Below are 20,090 nucleotides of genomic sequence, written 5' to 3'. Positions count from 1 at the left end.
TGTATGCAAGCTATGCTTGAGATGTTCTCATTGCGCCCGAGTTGCGAGTGCTCAACTCTGCGTTACAAAAACCATGGAAAAGCTGCGCAAAGGAGGTCATTATTTTAACTTCCTCTGCTCCTTGTCGCCATTTTATGTATCTTGAATACAACTAGATTACTCAGTAAGCTATTATGCTAGTGCCATAACCGCATTGATGTCAACAGCTCTAAGTGCTATGCACTGCTTTTGTAGCCCTGTTGCCGAACATAGCCACATACTCACCTCCACCCATAACTTATGAGTCAATGTTCCTGAACAGACAAGGTAACAAAAATCATGTAAAACATAGCAAGAGCCATGAAGAAGTATTTTTAGGAGGGGAGTCTGTCCGACCGCTATAACGTCAAGTGCGGACGAAGGAAGGAAGGCGGTTTTGTCGCATCAGGACAGATGACACAGCAGCCCGTGTTCCTATCATTTACATGCTCTTCTATGGGGAGACTCAAAATTGCAACGTCGTCCCATATTTAGTAAATTTTCCCGAATTTCATTCAATAATTTCAAGAATCAGAAGTAACGGACATTTTAGCAACAGTAACTGCTTAGTACTACTTAAATTGCATTCCATGCTGCCCTTGAAGCGAGCTACCAACAGTACATCTGAGCAAAAAAACCTCTGCCAGTAGCTGCGAATTCACTCGCTCGCATGCGATGTACATGTGTGCATGTGTAGATGACCTTGGGAGGCAAAGCTCCGATTACTTAGGGTGCGATGTGCTGAGAAGCAAACTGTCCTGCTTTTCCCTGCAGTTTGCAAGCTTACTGTCTCTCTTGTTCTTGCGGGCTTCCCCATTGCGGCGGGGGCGGCGGCAATTTCTCAGACACTGCGTGCGTGCTTTTCACATCACCACAAAGGCTAGCGCTTCCCATTCGTGCCATTTGAGGATGGGGCACAAATGTGTAGTTCTGAACCGTAGCATCGATTGTGCATCCAGATGGCCTTGTAGTGGCCTGTAACTGGCAAGCCTCTGCAGCAAGCCAACTCGAACGACAAAGAGTGTGTCGGCGCCGTGCCCTCAGCCGTGACTTTATTGTTATGCCGAAGCAAGTGCTATTTCACCTCCTGAAAAATTCTTGCTCTGTGGCTAGAGTACATGGGCACACTGTTGTTATCGGTTCTAAGCTCAGCAGAGACCATTTGTTTTGTTTTGGTTTATTCCCCCCCCCCCCCCCCCGCCTTCCCCCCCTTAAACAGCCTACAAATGGTCACATAAGTATTCAGAACATATCAAGGAAAAATAAGTTAATCAAGCCTACCTTTGTGCTGGGGCACAGTCGGAATGTGATGAGCCTCTTTGGAATGATCCTAAGCACATATTCCTTGATTGTGAGTTGCTAGAAGAAGCAAACGAGAGTCATTAGAACGTGGGTGATTAATTTAACGAATACAAACTATGTTCAGGCAAAGAAACACTTGGGACACCGTTTATTTAGAGCACAAAAAGGAGATGAGTTCAACATTGACATTTTGGTACGTGCAGCTCACCTTAGGCGAAATGTAGACAAACACCTTCTTGGGTTTGCTAAGCCTCTCACAGTTCATAGCTATCAGCTTGGCTTCGTACCAGATGTTGTGGCTTTTCTTGGCAACATTCTTCCTGACCAAAGCAGCGTCGCTCTCTGCATAATTGACAAAAAGAAAAAAAGAAAGAACGATTAAATTACGGTAGAAGTTCTCCACGCAATTGAAAAGCTACGAGTACAAACACAAAGCAAAAGTCTTAAGATAACGGTGTCAAATGACTTGTTTTTTAACTATCTTGGTCTACAATTAAAATAGTATATCTGGGCTTCAACGACACAAAGCGTATTCTCATAAAACAATGCACTTTTCTCAGCTTATTTCTTCCAGAATCACATATGAATGTTCTAATCATATTTCGTTAATTGTTCAAAAAACAAAATGAGTTTTCTTTTTTTTTTTTCCAGTCACAGCGGTGCTGACACAAGACTATGGCGAAATCACACATTTGTCGATAGCAACCATGAAAAGGGGCAAGTTTATTTTGTTTCACTTAATACGTTAAACCCACAAGCTGTACTTCTCGCTTAGTTGCCTTACACAGGATACGCAGTCAAGTTAAACTCCAATGCTGCTCGGTGACATCGTGTGACACACTCACTCGAGAGCACAATGACGTGGAAGTCTCCATTGCTCAGGCTGGTGCCACGGTACGAGACGTTGACTTGGTAGCAGCCAACCTTGTTGAGATTAAGCACTAACGCGATCCTCGAGTTTTCAGGATGACTCTCCCAGTGGTAGCAGGATGTGACGGGTCTGTTTGAGCTGACCTGCATGTTTCAAATGTAAAAAACAAAACAAAACGGAGTCTTCCCAACTGAACCGATAGTTGTTTTTTTTTCCCTACAGTGTCAAATTGATGCTGACAGAAGGTCGATTTCGAAAGTTTTCATCGAAAGCTAGTGCACAGGGCCAAACCTTTGAAACGCATCAAGCCAAGATTTGCTTCAGTGGTATATACTACTCATATAAGGCCAGTTTAGCCAAAGTGAAATTTTGTTGCAGTTGAACTTTAAATAAAAAAAAAAAAAAAAAACACAAATTACATTCGTGCAGTAGGAATGCTCTCTTTGAAGCTGCCCTCTGTTGTAAAATAACGCATCTGTACCAGAACACGCAAGATCATAAGAGCTGCTCTTCTCGAGACAGTGGCGAGACGAAAAAGGTGTGGAAAGCCCACCTCGACGATGTCGACGCTGTACTCGTCGCTGGGATCGGTGGTGGAATCCACAAGGCACGCGTTGTTGTACTTGTCCCTGGGCTCTAGAAAGAGGTGGTGCAGTTCGTCCTGGGTGCAGACCACCGTGCAGCTGTGGTGAATGAATCCCGTCTTCTGAGGGTCCGGCCGACCTAATTTGCACGGAGTGAGAGAGCAGAGAGTTGACCAAGAAAGTTTCTCCCGTGGGACTGGTTTAAATGGCTGATTATTTGATTTATCGGATTGCTGGTTGATTAAGTGACAAACTATTTGTTAACGGACAGAGTCATTCATTTACCTATTGATTAACCCCTTTCGTGCCATGGACGAACTGGGTTCGTCCACGTGTTTCTGTAGGCCAAGGACGAGCTATGCTCATTGATGGCACTTTTCATTTTCTAGCAATGCCATGGACGAGCTGATTTCATCCTAAGCGCTTTGTCGTGATTCTGCTAGATGGCAGCACACAATCCGTGGGGCAACGCAAACAAGAGCATGTTTATTCTGATGGAGGAAGTGCGAAACATGTTGGCAACTGGTCATATCAAGCTAACCGACTAATTCTTGGAATGCAAAGGCCGAACTCCAATGTGGGTCGCTGATTCTCGGCGAACTACTACCTTCGTATTGTTGCCTGCTGCAACCATTTTGACAACTGGGGCCTTAAAAATTATTTGGCCGTGCTTGGTCAGAATTCGGGACAACGCCGTGGCACGAAAGGGGTCACTTAATTGATTAATTAATTGAATAAGTGTTTGATTAAGAAGTGATTGAATCGCTGATTGATCAGCTAACTAAATCATTTGTTGGTGGTTAATTTCCGTATTGATTGATTAGTGGGGTTTAATGTCTTAAAGCAACGTTAGGACGAGAGATGACGTGGTGGAAGGATATGGATCTATTTAAACAACCTGGGGTTCTTTAATGGGCACATAAATTGAAATATCGTACTGTGCAGCCTGCATTATGACGTTATGCAGCGTGACAACCCAAGTGAAAAAAAAAAAAAAAAAAACAGACACCACCATTTTCGCATTTTACTTTTTATTGAAATGTAGCTGCTGTAGCAGGGAATTGAACCTGTGACCTCCTATTGAGCAGCAGAATGCCCTAGCCACTATAATTGAGCTTTTGCAGTGAGCGAAAACTGGTGCTAGGCACAGGGTTTCTGCCAGATGGATATTACCTACTTCATTAATGCTCAGCTTCAATAACGCAGTTGGTACATGTGTGCTGAAGTAATTAACTATAAAGTTAACTAGCGCTTCTTTGTTAATAAACTAATATTGCTCTGCTGTTTGTGTTCAAGCAATATCTGTCTTCTTCAAGTAATCCAGCTGATGCGACGGAATTCCAATATCTACCGCAGGAGACTGTAATGCCTAAATTGCACTGTAGTTAAGACAGTAAGCAAATCAATAGAGGCGATGATGTTTATTAAGCCTGCTTCCAGTAAGAAAGATAACCTGGTATATTAATTTTTGTCTAAATCAGGTGCAAAGAATCGTAACATTAAGTAAAGTTTCAGCAATTATAGACTTTGCGTAATTTTTTTTTTCAGCAAGGTCCCACCTTATGCTAAACAAGAAATGCCGGAAGAACCGCAGACCAACCTGGAAGAAAGTTCTTGACAAACGGTGAGCCTCGAACGTGGACCATGCCGATGAGGACCGACACATGGCAGAGACCGGCGCGGCGTACCGTGAACTGGACTCTCGCCTGATTGGCCAGGTTCGGATCTGTGCCACCCAGCTCAACGCTGCATGCCACCTTGTGGGCGCCATTGCCGGCTACGATTTCGACTAGCAGTGGATCTTCAGTCACAAATTGGGTAGCTGCGCCCATTACGCTGGAAGAACTGCGAGAATGAGAAAGAATCAAGGTGCGGTGTATCAGGCTTGAAAAAAGCAGGAACTTCTTTTGAGTAAAAACTCGGCCGAAGAATCTAAACTGCACTCAAGTCATCAATTTCCTCCCCTCTGTAGACAGTTGTTGCCCATGGAAAATTACCTACACTAAACAAAAAATGAAGAGCAAAAATATCAAAACGATGATTTGATGCAGTTTCACTACAGCGGTCACATTCGTAGAGAATGGACCACACTATTTGATAATCTGTATACAACGTAACAGAAATTTCTGAGGACAGCTTGATTCTCACTTTTTTAAATGTCAAGGAGATATCTGGCCTCAAGAATAAAATTCACACACACACTGTGCTCTGTTATGGTGCTTCCACTGCAATATTTAAATAATGTGAAAAAATCGCGAAGCGGCAGTCAAGGTGGTACTCAAAAGCACTAGGTGACTGAATGACAATGGCAGTAAACACAATGATGAAATTCTTCTGAATATTATTCAACATTTTTTATTTATTTGACTACTGCCTTGATGGTGCAATGACATATAGTTTTGCCACAGTGTAGGGACAAAACATCAAGAGTTTAGGCACCCTGCAGACACTGAAGGCAGCCTCGACAAACTGCACCAGTGTGCCCTGGTGTGCTGTTTCATCCAATAATTCTCCCAGTCAGGGTGCCCTGGTGCACACCGGTGCAGTTTGTTGAAGATGCCACAAAACTAGGACACTGTGTGCATCGTAAAGAAGTTTCTTTTTAGAATATGGTGGCGTGAGCTGAGAGAGCCTGTTGCTGATGTTGCTGTTGCAGTAAATGAGCTCGAAGCTGGAGGAAACCTTGAAGATTAATTACAAGGGGGAGGGGAGGGGGGGGGGGGCATGTGTGCGTGTGTGTGCGTGTGCTACTTTCTAGTAAGGCACTGAGTGCTTAAACTGTAATCTTGTTAGTTACAGATGTGCCAACACGTTTTTATGTTCATGATCATGACGAAAGTATGTTCTCCTGTATTTACTCTGGTACTAAAAAAAATGAAGGAGGCACCTTAGGGCCCTTAATGATCTGTGAACTTGTCAGAAAGGTCTTAAGACAGAGATGGTAGCGAACCAATACATTTCAACGCAGGGGCAGTGCGATGAGCAGTCAGCTCCAATGCAGTGCCTGACAGCAGCACACCTTGATGAAGAAAGTCAGTGTGCAGCCCACGACCTGTGGCTCAGTCCAGTCGAACTCGACTTTGCAGTTGGCTGGTGAGAGGTACTTCCCGGTGAGGTAACTAAGGAAGCCGAGCTTCGCGGCGGCCGCAGCCGATTGGTCACACAGTAGCCCCGCGGGCGCCAGCATCAGGGAGGCCACGCCCACCAGCACAGAAGCCACCAGGGACACACCCAGCATAGCCCCTACAGTGGCAAGCCAAGAGATGTGGCATCATATGACACGCAATTCAACACAGTAACACGCAGCAGGTTTTGCACATGGGGAGTGTCACACAACAGAAGTGCCACGGATAGCGTGTGTCACCCTTCACAGTGATCGTGTCTGTCGCACATACTGTGTGTCACACTTAAAGGTGGCTGCACCTGTCACACACCCTGTAAGTCGCACTTAACAGTGATTGTATCTGTCGCACATGAAAATGATTACGTCTTTCACACATACCTTGTCAGTTACCAATAACTGTGTCTGCCACACGTATGACGTGTTACATGTAATAGTGGTAGCATCTGTCACACGTACTGTGCATCACAGAATTCAGTGTCAGAGCAGTGCCACAGGGAAAAGGTGTTCCAGACAACACTGTCACATGCACAACAGATTCAGTACAGAGCAGGCATTGAAATACCAGCTCTCTACACAACAGCATATGACACAAAGCTAAGATACAAGGTCTGTGGGTCACACACAGCCCATGGTCAATGTGTTTTTGATGTCCCCACGCAACATGCTGTTGTTGCCAAAATAAAGAATAAAAAGCCAAGCTGAAGAGGTTATCTGAACTTGTGAGAAGATATCAGCCCCCTGCCAGCAGCTGCAATGACAAGTTAACACAGGCAGAGGAAACAAATTAAAGGCATTGGTGCTGCATTAACCCACATGAAATTTTTGCTTGGCACTAAACAACCCAACATTATCTTTATTTTGGCCACATTATGCAATCACTGTAGTTACACCAGAACACTAACAGTGTTTAAGGTGAACCTCAGTTATGGCCTGTTACAGTGCTCAGTGACGAGAACCTGGGCATTACCTTACTGCAACAACCTCACCAGGTCTTTATCTACAATTCCCATGCATGGCTATGAGAATACATATGATTAGGCTTTTTTTTTTGTGTGTGTGTAAACCACCATAACTGCAGCAGTCTTTAACGGAGGCCCTGCCTAACTGTGCTTAGCATGCCCGTGTAACTGGGTTATAGGGATTTGTGCTAGTTAATTTTGCAAAATATTTCGCGAACAAAACAGTAGCACTGTGCTTTTATCAGGGCGTCCTGAACGCTCAATGGCATCGTACATGGCTACACACTCACCAAAGGCCCATGTCTTTTGTTCCTGCTCAAAGAGGATGCGCTCCCAGATGAGGTCTGTAGCAGATTCGAGCGCCTCGGGTCTGTTCGGCAGCTGTTTCACAGCACGCACCACTTCTGGAGTCCAGTTGTGGCCCTTACTTTCGACATCAGTGAGGACCTGCCGCACTAGCTGCTCGAGGCTCTCGATTCCAAAAGGAAACCCGCTGGTCTTCCTGAAATGATGCGAGTAAAAAAATATGAGAAACGATCCTAATCTTCGACTTAGGTGTCTGCTAGTGGCATTCGCACCTCAGCGTTTGTGTATCCTGGTGTAGGGTGGGAAATCGAACTCGGAGGAGCGAGCGAGGGAGCGGAATGCGAGGAGCGTGCGACACATAGCCGCTTAGCGGACGGTGCCCGAAGCACACCTTACGAGCCCCTCCGCCGTTGACGTGAGAGCATGTAATGAGCGCTGGCGCGCGGGAGTGAGCGACGGAGCAGCTGCGCGCCGGGAGAGAAGTGAGTGAGGAGGGAGTGACGTCACCCCTCCGCTGTGTTAGGCAGACGTTCACCCTGTGTCAGGTGGTGTGTAGCTCTAATTAGCTTGTTTTATTTTAATTAGTAATGAGTGGATACCCCTGGTTTAAATGTGAGGTCACTGATGAAGTCGCTTCTGGTCTTGGAGTTTCACCGGAACCTGTACTGATGCAGTGGGTATCTTAAAGTGTACGATTGTGTGCTTTTGTGTACGGCAATTAGACTTTTCTTAATTGTTTCTAATTATTCCTGAGACTTAATTAGCTCTTTACTGTGTTAAACCTATGCTCTGATGTCATATATATCATCAACCATAAGTAGAACCATCAATATCTAGCTGTTTTTATTTCTTTACGATTTATTAGTAATTTCGTCCCACCTCTGTGACAAACAGGAAGTCAGTCGCTAACCGAAACTTGATGCGCAAGAATGAAGAGTGTCACTCGGTGCTTGTGCAACTACAAAAAAAAAAAAAAAAAAGGAGCTTCAAAGTTATTGTAAGGAATGGGGAAACATGGATGAGTGAGCATAATGCTGGTTATAAGAGTAACTATGCTCGCAGCAAAGAGATATTCTGGTGCAGCTTACTGTTAAGAGGTAAAACATGCACATACGCTGTGGGGATGTGTGACTCTAACCCGTCCCCTGATGTTGTTTTCCCCACATGGCTCCCTGTCTCCTGTAATCTGGCTTCGCCGCATAGCTTTACAGTGGTGGAGTTCGGGCGCATTGCGAGAGATGGCGCGAGTGTCGCGCTGCTAACGTCACCTAACAGCGGGGTTACTTGGGCGCAAAAGGAAGAATGCGCTGGTCTCTGCAATGCGCTGGTCGGTGAGCAATGCGGACGTTCCGCGCGTGCGCCGATCCAAGCTTCGCGAGACCGTCTTGCGAGGCTAGGAGCAGGGCACCAGTATGGACGAACACGGATCGTTCGAACTCGCCACCGTTCGCGTGACCGTATACGTTAACGACTAGGCGATGGTGTCACAGCATGGGGCGAACATATTCGCTCACTATTCGGTCGCGGTGAGTCGGACTTCCTTGATTTGTCGCGCGCCCATGTGAATGTTCTATGGGTAGTAATTCGGCTAGCATGCATTAGTGTATGAAAGGTGCAATAAACGCCCTTTTGATTGTTTGCAGTACTGTGTTGTCGTTCCTTTGTCCCAAGAGCACGTGCGAGACCCCACAATTAACGCGCAGATGCACACATGGACTGTGGAGTAGGTAGACCACAATTTCAAGAATGCAGCAGAAAAAAACACATCATTTATTAAATGAAAGATTTTAAGATTTTGCTGCGAAGACAGATATAAGAAAGTTGAAACATGAATGTAATAAAAGGAATGCCGCAAAACAGCTTGCGCACCACTAGAAACACCAAAGCAAAGAAAGAAGAAAGACAGGTACCAGGAGCAGGAAATGAAGATTTGATGGACAAGAAACAACGTATAACTATCGGCACCATTGGAAGCACCGAGTATTTTCGTATCATGATGCCACTGTGCCACACTTTTGCTCAATCAATGGTTTCTTGGCACTCCCAACGCTCCTGCAAACGAAATTATTATGACTTCCCACCTCCTAACTCGCCCCCCCCCCCCCCCCCCCTCTTCTTCCCCGCCACCTATCGTAATGGCATTTCGGCCGCAAAGTATTCTGCCAAGGCGGCCTCGAAAACTACATACATGCAGCCCAAGCTTTACGAAGGCTGAAAACGCACACACATCCTGGCTTTCTAAAAAGGACATAACACAGTAGGTCACCGCCCACCCACATAGTACGCAGGGGTCGCTGAACCTCCTTTCATTACCCTCTGTGTTACGTTCCCCGTTGTCGAAGAAGACCCAATTAACTCCAGGAAGCCCAGTAACAGCGCTGCCTCCATGATGCAAGAAAAAGGCTAAGCAGACGTTGATGGGAAGATTGAGTTTCCTCCGATCTCCTTTTTCCCTTCGTCCCCAAGTGAGCTTTGTCCCCATATCCCTTATTAGTTTCTCGCCCTGCTATAGAGATGTTCTACGTTGACATTCTTTTTTTTTGTCTTTATTATTCTTGTCCTGAAAGCATGGCAGTCTCAGATTATCCCTCTGTTTGAATCCCACCGCTCGTTTATCACTGTCCACACAAGCGTTATGCGTGGCCTCTCCCTGACGAAGATAAAGCTGTTTTCGGCACGTCGGCGTTTCTTTTTTGACACCTATGGGTAATAACACGGGCGTCTGCCTCGCTTCCCATTAACTACCAGAATGAAAGAGGGAAAGAGTGTAGGCAGAGAGTGACAAGTGAAAGGGAAACACAAATGCAATTAACGGAGATGAGTCACTTTAATGTTCCTTGAAAATTATGCATAAACTATGTAAACCATACTGCAAGCGAAATATTTTCTAAAAACAGAGAGAGAGAGAGACACAAGCTTTAACTGATATGCTGAAGATTTTAGCCTTCCTGTTTGCCTGACATGCTACTCCAGGTGCTCTAAAAAAAACTGAGAATGCAGCAGTGTCTTTATTTCTTGTTTTTAATCCTTAACTATGCATCTATAGTCAGAAGAGACAGCCACAAAAGAAACACAACTTGCTAGATCAAATATATATGACCTGCTTTTCTTATACAACCACCCAGTGTGCACAAATCTGTGCAACAGAGGGAAATGACAGTGCACATTATGCACACATGAAGTGATGGTGGCACTGATATGCTAGGAAACAGAGCGGCATACGAGGTGTTCTTGTTTTTTAATTAATTAATTTCTGAAGATCAGCCATGGATGTAGTACAATTCGACCTCTTGAGCTAGGTTACTCTGAGAGGCAGATGTTATTTTCACGAGAAGTCAAATTGAAAATTAAAAGAATTAACAAAGTTTTTCTAGTTAAATTTTAGACAAATTACTTCAAGGCACATACTGCTATTTATGAATTGTAGCCGGTGACTTCTAAAGTGATGTTCACTTAAAAAATTAAACTAAATTATGGGGTTTTACGTGCAAAAACCACCATATGATTATGAGGCACGCCGTAGTGGGGGACTCAGGATTAATTTGGACCACCTGGGCTTCTTTAACGTGCACCTAAATCTAAGTACACAGGCGTTTTCTGCATTTCGCCCCCCATCAAAATGCGGCCGCCGTGGCCGGGATTCGATCCCGCGACCTCGTGCTTAGCAGCCCAACACCATAACCACTAAGGAACCACGGCGGGTTGTGTTCACTTGGAACGACTTCTAAGGATGATACCAGTTTCAAGATATGCATTTCCAAAGTTTGCATTGGTGTTACCGTAATTACTGAGCTTGAATGCATAAACAGGCATTTAGTAAAAAAAGTGGAACAATGAATTTTCACCTCAAGTCTGACAGTGCTTATCTCAAAATTGATGCTTGTTTCAAAATTCGTTTCAAGTGGATGCACCTTCTGAAATCACTGGCTTCAATCCATGTATTGTAAAACTTGCGCTAAGGTAATTAGTTCTAAAATTGATTAGTTAAATGTTAATTAGTCAATTATGCATTTTGATTTCCAGTGCAACCAATGTCCACCTTTTCGAATAATCCAGCTTAAGGACTAAGTTCGTGCCATATACCACATGCAATTTTTTTTAAAATTTCTGGTTACGTAAAAAAAGGAAGAACGAAAAAAAAAACGGTATACCTCTTTCATACCAGCAAGATCACCACACAAATAATTAGTAATTTTCAACGCAAGATCGCGTTTTCCTTAGTCCTAGTCACCGTTCACGGCACTGCGCCACATGCAGTACCACTGTTCAATAAAACCTCGAGCATTCCTGGTGTGCTTATGCAACTAAAAAAAAAAATCTTATTAAAGAACACACAGAAAGCAGTGCAAGCATTAGAGCATTTCCGCGCGTATTGCAATCGCCGTAAATCCAACAAGTTTACGCTCACAATAAGAGGTTAAGTTAAAACGCCAATTCTGCCTTGCAGTCCAACTTCACGGCACCTCTCCGCACCATTGCCGAGAAGCCACATTGCACTTAAACAGAAGGCGGCTTCGTGAAGACGTTATGATTGAGCATACAACTAACAAAATGAGCTATGCTTTGCGCCGATATCTGCGTGTTGCTGCTGTTATCGTATGCGGTCACTTGCGCGGACTGTGCGCGCTGTAGTACCCAATGCAGAACGCGCGTAACACGCGTAGCTAGGTGGGGTTATAGCGCGAAAATGCGGTAATTCGAGTGTACTTTTTTGTGTACACTCGAATTACCTGAAGCTGGCGCGTCAGAGCAAAGACAAAAGGAACTCAGTAAAAAAAAAAAAAAAAAAAAGAAGAAAAAAAAAAAGAACCAGCAGCAGCTCCGAAGAGAACCGCCGAAGCAGGAGTCCCGTCCCATATCTCTCTTGTAAAGCAGCTCTCTCGGGAAAATGTTGCAAGCGCTCGCGTAGTTGGTGCCGTACGGCGATGCATAATTCAAGGGCTCTACGTTGCGTAATGAGCTTCGACAACCGGGTAACGGCTGCGCCGTCAGACTAGCTGCTGCTCGCTCATAATGCACTGTCAGGGGAAGGAGGCTGTGGGTGAGGGACTGGGGGAGGGGGGGGGGGGGGCGAGAGAAAGGTGGGAGTGGAGGGGAAGGGGCGGCGCCTGTGTTCCATTTCCAGCTCGTCCGCGCGATAATCAACATGTTTACGCGCTGCGCTCGCGTAATATGCCGACGAGCGCTGCTTTATTCAAAGCCGCGTCGCGCGAGACAGTTAATTATACATTAGTGAGAGCGTCTGTCCATCAAAAGGCTTTCTTGATTGTCGTCGTATCACACTATATACCGTCTAATTTAACGGAGCCATCGTGAACGGGAACGCCAGAATGGGAATGTTATAATTGTTAAGCCGTATTGGTATACTAAATGAGGTTAAAAGGCGGGAACATAGCAGCGTGGATTAGAGAACATACTGATGGATAGCATACTGAGAGCATGAACACACACACTACACACAACACATACATACATACATACATACATACATACATACATACATACATACATACATACATACATACATACATAATGCTTTATTTCCAGAAATGCAAGAGTTCTGGCGGAAACCATCGGCTAAAAGCTGTTGCAAACAGCTTGACTGCGCCGAAGGTCCATCGCAAGGCTTACATATGGTGGTGTATTGACATCGTACACTCAAAACAATTGATTAACTAACCGCAAAAATAAATGCACGCGAAAGACAGAAATAGTACGGGGACTAAATAACGTATTCGATACATCAGCACAAGTCCAAGGGTTACAAAATTCAAACGAGTAACGTATATGAGGCGTGTACTGCAGCGGCGATTCCTCTTTCGCGCTTCCCTAAGGACACTCAGCACCATCTACGCACCGCCACAGCGAAGCCTGCGCGTTGCCTCCGAAATGCACGGCGCACCGGTGCGTGCACCTTCTAGTGGCGCCGCCGAGAAGTGCGCGCGTGGCCTCCAAGACGAGAGGCGTGGCGCGCCGGCGCCTGCGAACGCCGAGAATCGTTTTTACCCGCCTGTCGCTCACTCAGTGGCACATGCTGATTGACCCAAGTTGGCAAGACGTTCACTGAAGAGCGACACATACCCATTGCATTCATGGCGCAGCTCGCTAAAGCGTTGGCGTGAAAGGCGTTCGTTGATAAGCGGCGCGTGCCCAATGCATTTCTGGCGAGTACATCACTGGCGCAGCCTGCAAATGCGCCGGGTTGCTGTCCAGCGCATCACCGGCGCCGCAAAAGGCACCGGCTGCCACGCGGTATGATCATCGCGCGTTTGAATTTTAATCATGGGGTTTTACGTGCCAAAACCACGATCTGATTATGAGCACGCTGTAGTGGGGGACTCCGGAAATTCGGACCACCTGCGGTTCGTTAACGTGCACCTAAATCTAAGTACAGGGGTGTTTTCGCATTTCGCCCCTCCCCATCGAAATGCGGCCGCCGTGGTCGGGATTCGATCCCGCGACCTCGTGCTCAGCAGCCCAACACCGTGGCCACTGAGCAACCACGGCGGGTCGCGTTCGAATCGCCTAGCACTGTACATTATAGGGTTTATATATGTGCAACATTTTCCAGAAATAAACCGAGTTGCGAGTCGGCGCTTCTTTGTAAAACTACCTGGGTTTTTCGTTCTTCGCGCGCGCGCGTCAGTTTTTACCACGAAAAATTACCAACTCTCCCAGCTGTCGATGCCTGTGTGCATTAGAGTCCGAATGACAGCTAGACTTTTTGTAAAACAGCCAATCAATTCAAGTTAATCGAACAAGAAGTCGAGTGCTCGACGTCGCTTTCTCCTCACCCTTATCGATGCGCATGCGCCGTGTCACTTTGCAGCAAAGCGGCGCCTATAATGAGGTTTAATTTGCCACGGTTCTCTGCTCCCGAAGAGCAAATACAAACATGCCGATTTTGTTAACGCCAGCTTTCAGTAGCATCAGCAGCAGCCGCAACGACAACACTGACAAAAACAACGACAAAGACGACTCACTAGAGCCGCTCCACGGAGACTGCACTGTTTACCAAGGCGTCGCGTCCCAATCTCTTAAAAGCGTCGGGTCGCGCGAATTATCCGGCCATTAGTCGTCGTCGCGCACGGATAACGCGAGCGCGCACACAGCGTATTCAAGGCGTCCTCATCCACGCATGCAAGAACCAACGGTAAAAAACGCGCGCACGCGCGCACACACACACTTCCATCTCACACACACACACAAACAACACACACCGTCAGTCGCACATACGCTCTCGCGCATACCCAGAAAGCAATAACACGCTTTCACTAACACATACGGACTCCCCCTTTCCCTTCACACACACACACACACACACACACACACACACACACACACACACACACACACACACACACACACACACACACACACACACACACACACACACACACACACACACACACACACACACACACACACACACTCAAATATTGTCGCGCAAACACACAAACACACAAAACAGCGGCAGGAGACAAGGAGTGTCCATGACCCGACAAATACGAGCTCCAGACACATACCCGCCATGGCTAGAGTTAAGGCCCCTAGCCAAGTGACCTAGCCATGGCAGAAACCCCGATGGGGGAGTACGACTAATTCGCTCTCAGAGATATCACGAGCGCAAAAGCGCGAGGGGAGGGGGGGGGGGAGCATCCATTATTCCGTAGCAGATGCAAGTTTCATATCGCCCGCGAGGCCACGCCGCCCAACTCAACGGCAGCTCTTCGCGGAACGACCGAACGCGCGTCGTCTCGTCACTTCTCGCGCGCTCGTACGTGGGACGCGTCCTCGTGTGCGTGCGTCGCTCGCTACGAGGAGGCCAGCAATGCAGCAGGAGCGACCCCGCGAATCAGGCGGGGCTGCTGGCTGCGGCGTCCAGCGGGGGGGGGCTTCGTTAAACTTTCAAAAAAGCGGGCCAAGGCTGCGCGCACGCCGAAAAAGCCGCCGTGGCGGACATCGCTTGATGGGAAAAGATAGACGCGTCGACGACAACTCGTATACAGGCGGCGATACGAGATATATAGGTTAACGCGGGACGGACCGCGAGGGAAAGGAGGAGGTCTTTAGCGCAGCGTCGGTCTTCTAATCGTCATTAAACGTTCGTGTGCACGCGGACAGACCTTCCCACCGACACATACTGTATATAAGGCTTCGCCGTTAACTGGTGACGAAGTAAACAGCGCGACGAAGAGAAGGACGAGGACATGATAAACGACAGGACGAGCTCTCTCTGTGTGTTGTTTATATATTGCCCGTATATCGTTAGTGTTGTTCTCAACGTTTCTCGCCGCGCTCTGTGCATTCGTCGTGCACGAAACGGGAACCAACTTGCTGTACTTAACTTGCTGTAAGTCGTTCCCAAAACTTAGGTATAAATTACTGTGACTCTCTCTCTCTCTCTCTCTGTGTGCGTGTGTGGTCAGGAATCGGTCGTTATAACCAAGGAGGTTGAATTCTTTTTTTTCAACCTCCTTGGTTATAACGACCCTCAATCTGATATCCGAATGAACAGAAAAAAAGTCACAGAGCAGCGCTGACTTGTTGCTACACTTGTTTTCAATTTGTGGCGTTGATCGAATGTACGAGAAAGAGGGCGGGAATCGAATATTAGCGCCCGATTCTAAATTGAAGAATACAAAAAGAAATAAAGAAATATAACGAAACGAAAGTACAAACAAACAAAGAAACCGAAAGCTCCAACACGGATGCTGGTAAAGTAACAGCAACGCCCTAAACGGAAGCGTTCGGATTGGCAAAATCAAGACGGACCAAAAGAGGAGCGAATCAAATATATAATGGCCTTCGGAACAACAACAGCCTTACAGTGGTCCTAATCACCGTTAGGTCTGCGTACACGGGCAGAACTTCCCACCTACGTACTACACTTTACAGCGACGCTGTTAAAGGGCGTTCCGCAACCGATTTTCGTGCAGCGCTGAAGACCGGCGTGCGACGGCGTGGTCGATACAAAATGTAGATGCAGCTCAACGCGCGTCGGAGCCCCGAATTTGCTTTGCATCGTAACGATCAATGACTGTAAAATAAAAAAAAAGTCGCAGTTTCGCCCGAAAGGCGAAGCATCGATTACGATAGCAAATTAGTGGACAGCTATACGAAGTAAGGATAGTAGTTTTATCGGCCATCTAAACTTGCAAACATGGGCACACTAACTAAATCAGCAAGCACGGTGTCACGCGCGCACAAGCAAACATGAACGCATCTCACTCGATGACCGCGGACACTCGTTGTCAAAACGCTGGAGTGAGGAAGTGCGGCAGCAGCAGCGAGCGAATGTACCTTCGTGCCGCTCGCAACAACGCGAATTAAGCCGCGAGAACACAGCGCAATGCGGACTCTGTCCCCGCCGCAAATGGCCTTAACGATACAGCGGCTCGGGCGGGTGCGCGCGGCGTAGACCCCTAGAAGGCTTCTAGGTGGTGTTGGTAGAACATAAGTACCACAAGAAATAGAAAGAAACACACATTCAACTAATTGACAAAAATTCACTAATTAACTTCTTAGTTACTTACTTTACAACAAATGTTGCAATTTACGAATTGTACCCGGTGAGCTTGTCAGGCGTATCCACTTGGAATTAATTTACAGAATTACACCAGCTTGGAGATATGCGCCATCAAACTCGCCATAAAAATGCACTGTTGTTCCACTTACTTTTTTACCAAAATGCTGTTTTATACATTGAAGAACCAAAGTAACTGGAACACCCATGTATTTCGTCCCACACTTTGGGAAATAATATCTCGAAACTGGTGTCATCCTGGAAATTAATTTAAGTGGGCGCGTCTTGCAAACTCCCCGGCTACAATTAGTAAATTGCAATACGTGTCGTAAAGTAATTAACTAAGAAGTTAATTAGTGATTTTCGTTAATTATTTGAATATGTGTTTCGATTTCTCGAGCTACTAATGTCCGCCTCTTCGAATAACCCAGCTAAACGATAAGAATTATGCTACCTGCCACAGGCGATTTTTAAAAATTCTGTAACGCTTAATTTTGAACACCCGGTATAATGACTGAAACGAGACAACATATATGCGTACGAACGACAAGTGTTAGCCTTCTAATTCTGCGTGACTCAAAGTTTTGCACACGGACCAGCGTTGTTGACGACGCAGGCCGCGAACGAGCAAACGTGCCAAATATGGAATGCTATACGGGTAAACCGAATGCGAAAGTGCACGCACGCGCAGTACTACAACACACGGGCACAGACACAAAACATGTACGCAAACACACGCAACACAAAGAAAAAAAAAAGAAAAAGCGGACACAAATACGCATGCCTCCACACCCATACACAACACAACAAACACACGCGTGTAAACAAGCTACACAAGCACACGCAAAACACAAACACGCTTACACAACACGCAAAGTAAACGCTGCAGAAATGCAACATGAGTTTGTGACGCGAACAATTAGACTTCGAAGATTAAACATCACGGGTAATCGTTGAAACGAGAGAGATACAGTGTGTAGGATAAATTATCTACAAAATGCCGTCCTCCTTATAAGGTCCGGTCGGTAAAAGAAAACAGCTAGAAAACGAGAGAGAATAAAGAAAGCGCAAATTGAAAGGAAAACTATATAGACGCTAGCAAGTAGAGAGGAACGCGTATCTCAGGACATTCATACACTAGCGAATCGAAAGCTACCGCGAAGTAAATGAAACGAGACCGAATGAACTCAGTCACACCATCAAATCTAAACGGGAGAGAGAACAGCTAGAGCCGATACTACAGATTCCAGTGTCTCATGATGCAAAACGTCGTCTTCAATTACGCGTTTTATCTTTTCGACCCCGTTAGGCCAACGCACATGAGCAGGCAGAAGAACACACCCTCCCACGCCTTTTTTTTTTCCTATCTTTCTTTGTTCTTCTTTTTCGTATAACGTAAACAAAGCGGGCCGGCATCTCGCCTGGCAACGAGTATTTATGGCAAATTTTCGAGGTCGCCAATACTTCGACCAGAACGAAGAAGAAATAAATATATATATATATATATATATATATATATATATATATATATATATATATAGGAAGCTTCTGCGGCACGCGTGCACTTGCTCTCATCACGCAAGCGACTCCGCAAGACGCGTCGGTTAGTTTTTGCGAAGGGCGCGCCTTCTATAAAGCTGCTGGCAGCCCGCTGCAACAGCACGCCATATTTCCGGGTCGACCTCCGGACCCCTCCTGTCACGCTTTTTATGTCAGAACACGCGACGTTTTAATTCACCGCCATCGCTCAAAAGCGCTCCGCAAAGTGCATCTGTGTGCGAGAAATGGACGGACGGACGGACGGACGGATGGACGGACACACACACACACACACACACACACACACACACACACACACACACACACACACACACACACACACACACACACACACACACACACACACACACACACACACACGCACGCACGCACGCACGCACACACACACACACACACACACACACACACACACACACACACACACACGCACACACACGCACGCACACACACACGCACACACACGCACGCACGCGAACACACAGCTCGACTCGCTCCAAGTGAGGCCTCTGGTTCAAGTCCTTGGTGTGGTGGTTTGTGTATAATGAATTTTGCCGCAGACGGCTGATTGCGGTTACGGTGAACACCATACATCCGCACCACCTCACACTACACCAGAGTATATAACACTTTAAAGGAACAGAAAAACAGTTACAGGAATACAACTAAACAGACGTCCCTCAAAAAAAAAAAAATGTTTAGAAATAATAATATTGCTACACGCGTGTGGTATTTGGTTGTTTGAACGAGGCGCGCGGGCGCCTAGAAGAAGACGAACTGCTCTGGGCTCTCGAGCTATCGGCTGATCTGGCCAGCGCTGCATCTATCATTTGTAAATATACTTGTAAATAGTCTCCTGTACTTAATCCTTCGTTCGCGTAACATTTTGGTGGAGGTGCGGGGTACGGCACGCTAGTTTATTACCCATGTAAAGCGTGCTTTGCCTGTACGAAGGTACGTCGTGTGGCAAAGCCGAACCAGATTACTCGGCCGTGTCGTATTGTCGGCGCGCTCAACCAACCAACCAACACACCTGCAGCTCACTGCGTGCGCGAGTGGTCCACCGAAGAATGCGACACGGACAGAGTTCACGCGGGCACGCCTCTCGCCCTTAATCCTCCTCAGAACTGAAGACAACTGAGAAACAGTCGCTTTTCAAGTCGGCCCGCACGGTGCCCCCAACCACCTGGTGGCGCAGAACTCAACCGGACAAACGCAGAGCTAATATAGCAGTAACCAAATTTATTCTACTTTGCTGCTAGCGTAAGTTTTTGGCAGGGGCGTAATCGTGAACGCGTTGTATTTTTAAAAGTTTAAAATGTTTTTCACTTGGTTACAGCAATATTAGCTCTGTGTCTGGCTGGTTGAGCTCTGCGACACCAGGTGGTTACACCGTGCTGGCCGCTCACGTTTACGCCTCCGCCCATCCTGCAGAACGCCCAGCTTGCCTACGTTTACCAGAATACCGGACACACTAACACTCTATTCTTTGTTTAAATACCACGGTTGGATGCTGAAGACAGCATTCTCCTTGTGCGTGTAGAAAGCGACCGTCTCATGTTTCCTGTAAAAAAGCACTTTTCTTGGCCTAAAAACATACACACGAATGCTTAACGTCACGTGGTAGGTCGGCATGTTGATGCTGCGTCCTGCATTTTCACGTCAAATCGCTTGTATTCGAAGCGCGCTTCACGGTTGCTTTTCGTCGCCCTTGACGACACGGCAGTCTAGAAGAAATCAGCGTAAATTTTCACGAAAGCTGACGGCCGGAATATGATTAATGAATTTCAACAAAGTTTCCCATGCATCATGTTTTAATATGTGGGACGACTATCTTACGTAA

General features: G+C 46.4%; 1 protein-coding gene across 1 annotated transcript in view; it reads right to left on the bottom strand.

Annotated features, from left to right (window-relative positions):
• Positions 1-20,090, bottom strand: part of LOC119457803 (apoptosis-resistant E3 ubiquitin protein ligase 1-like) — an 83,627-nt gene that overhangs the window by 20,989 nt on the left and 42,548 nt on the right. The window contains 8 exon segments of the mRNA XM_037719535.2: positions 1,300-1,377; positions 1,529-1,662; positions 2,166-2,334; positions 2,745-2,914; positions 4,376-4,580; positions 4,582-4,620; positions 5,795-6,018; positions 7,149-7,360. Of these exon segments, the coding sequence (XP_037575463.1) occupies positions 1,300-1,377; positions 1,529-1,662; positions 2,166-2,334; positions 2,745-2,914; positions 4,376-4,580; positions 4,582-4,620; positions 5,795-6,018; positions 7,149-7,360 (1,231 nt within the window).

This window comes from Dermacentor silvarum, chromosome 7 (genome assembly GCF_013339745.2).
Source record: "Dermacentor silvarum isolate Dsil-2018 chromosome 7, BIME_Dsil_1.4, whole genome shotgun sequence".
Classification (NCBI taxonomy): domain Eukaryota; kingdom Metazoa; phylum Arthropoda; class Arachnida; order Ixodida; family Ixodidae; genus Dermacentor; species Dermacentor silvarum.
The sequence above is the reverse complement of the archived record's forward strand: the minus strand, read 5'-3'. Positions and strand labels throughout refer to the sequence as shown.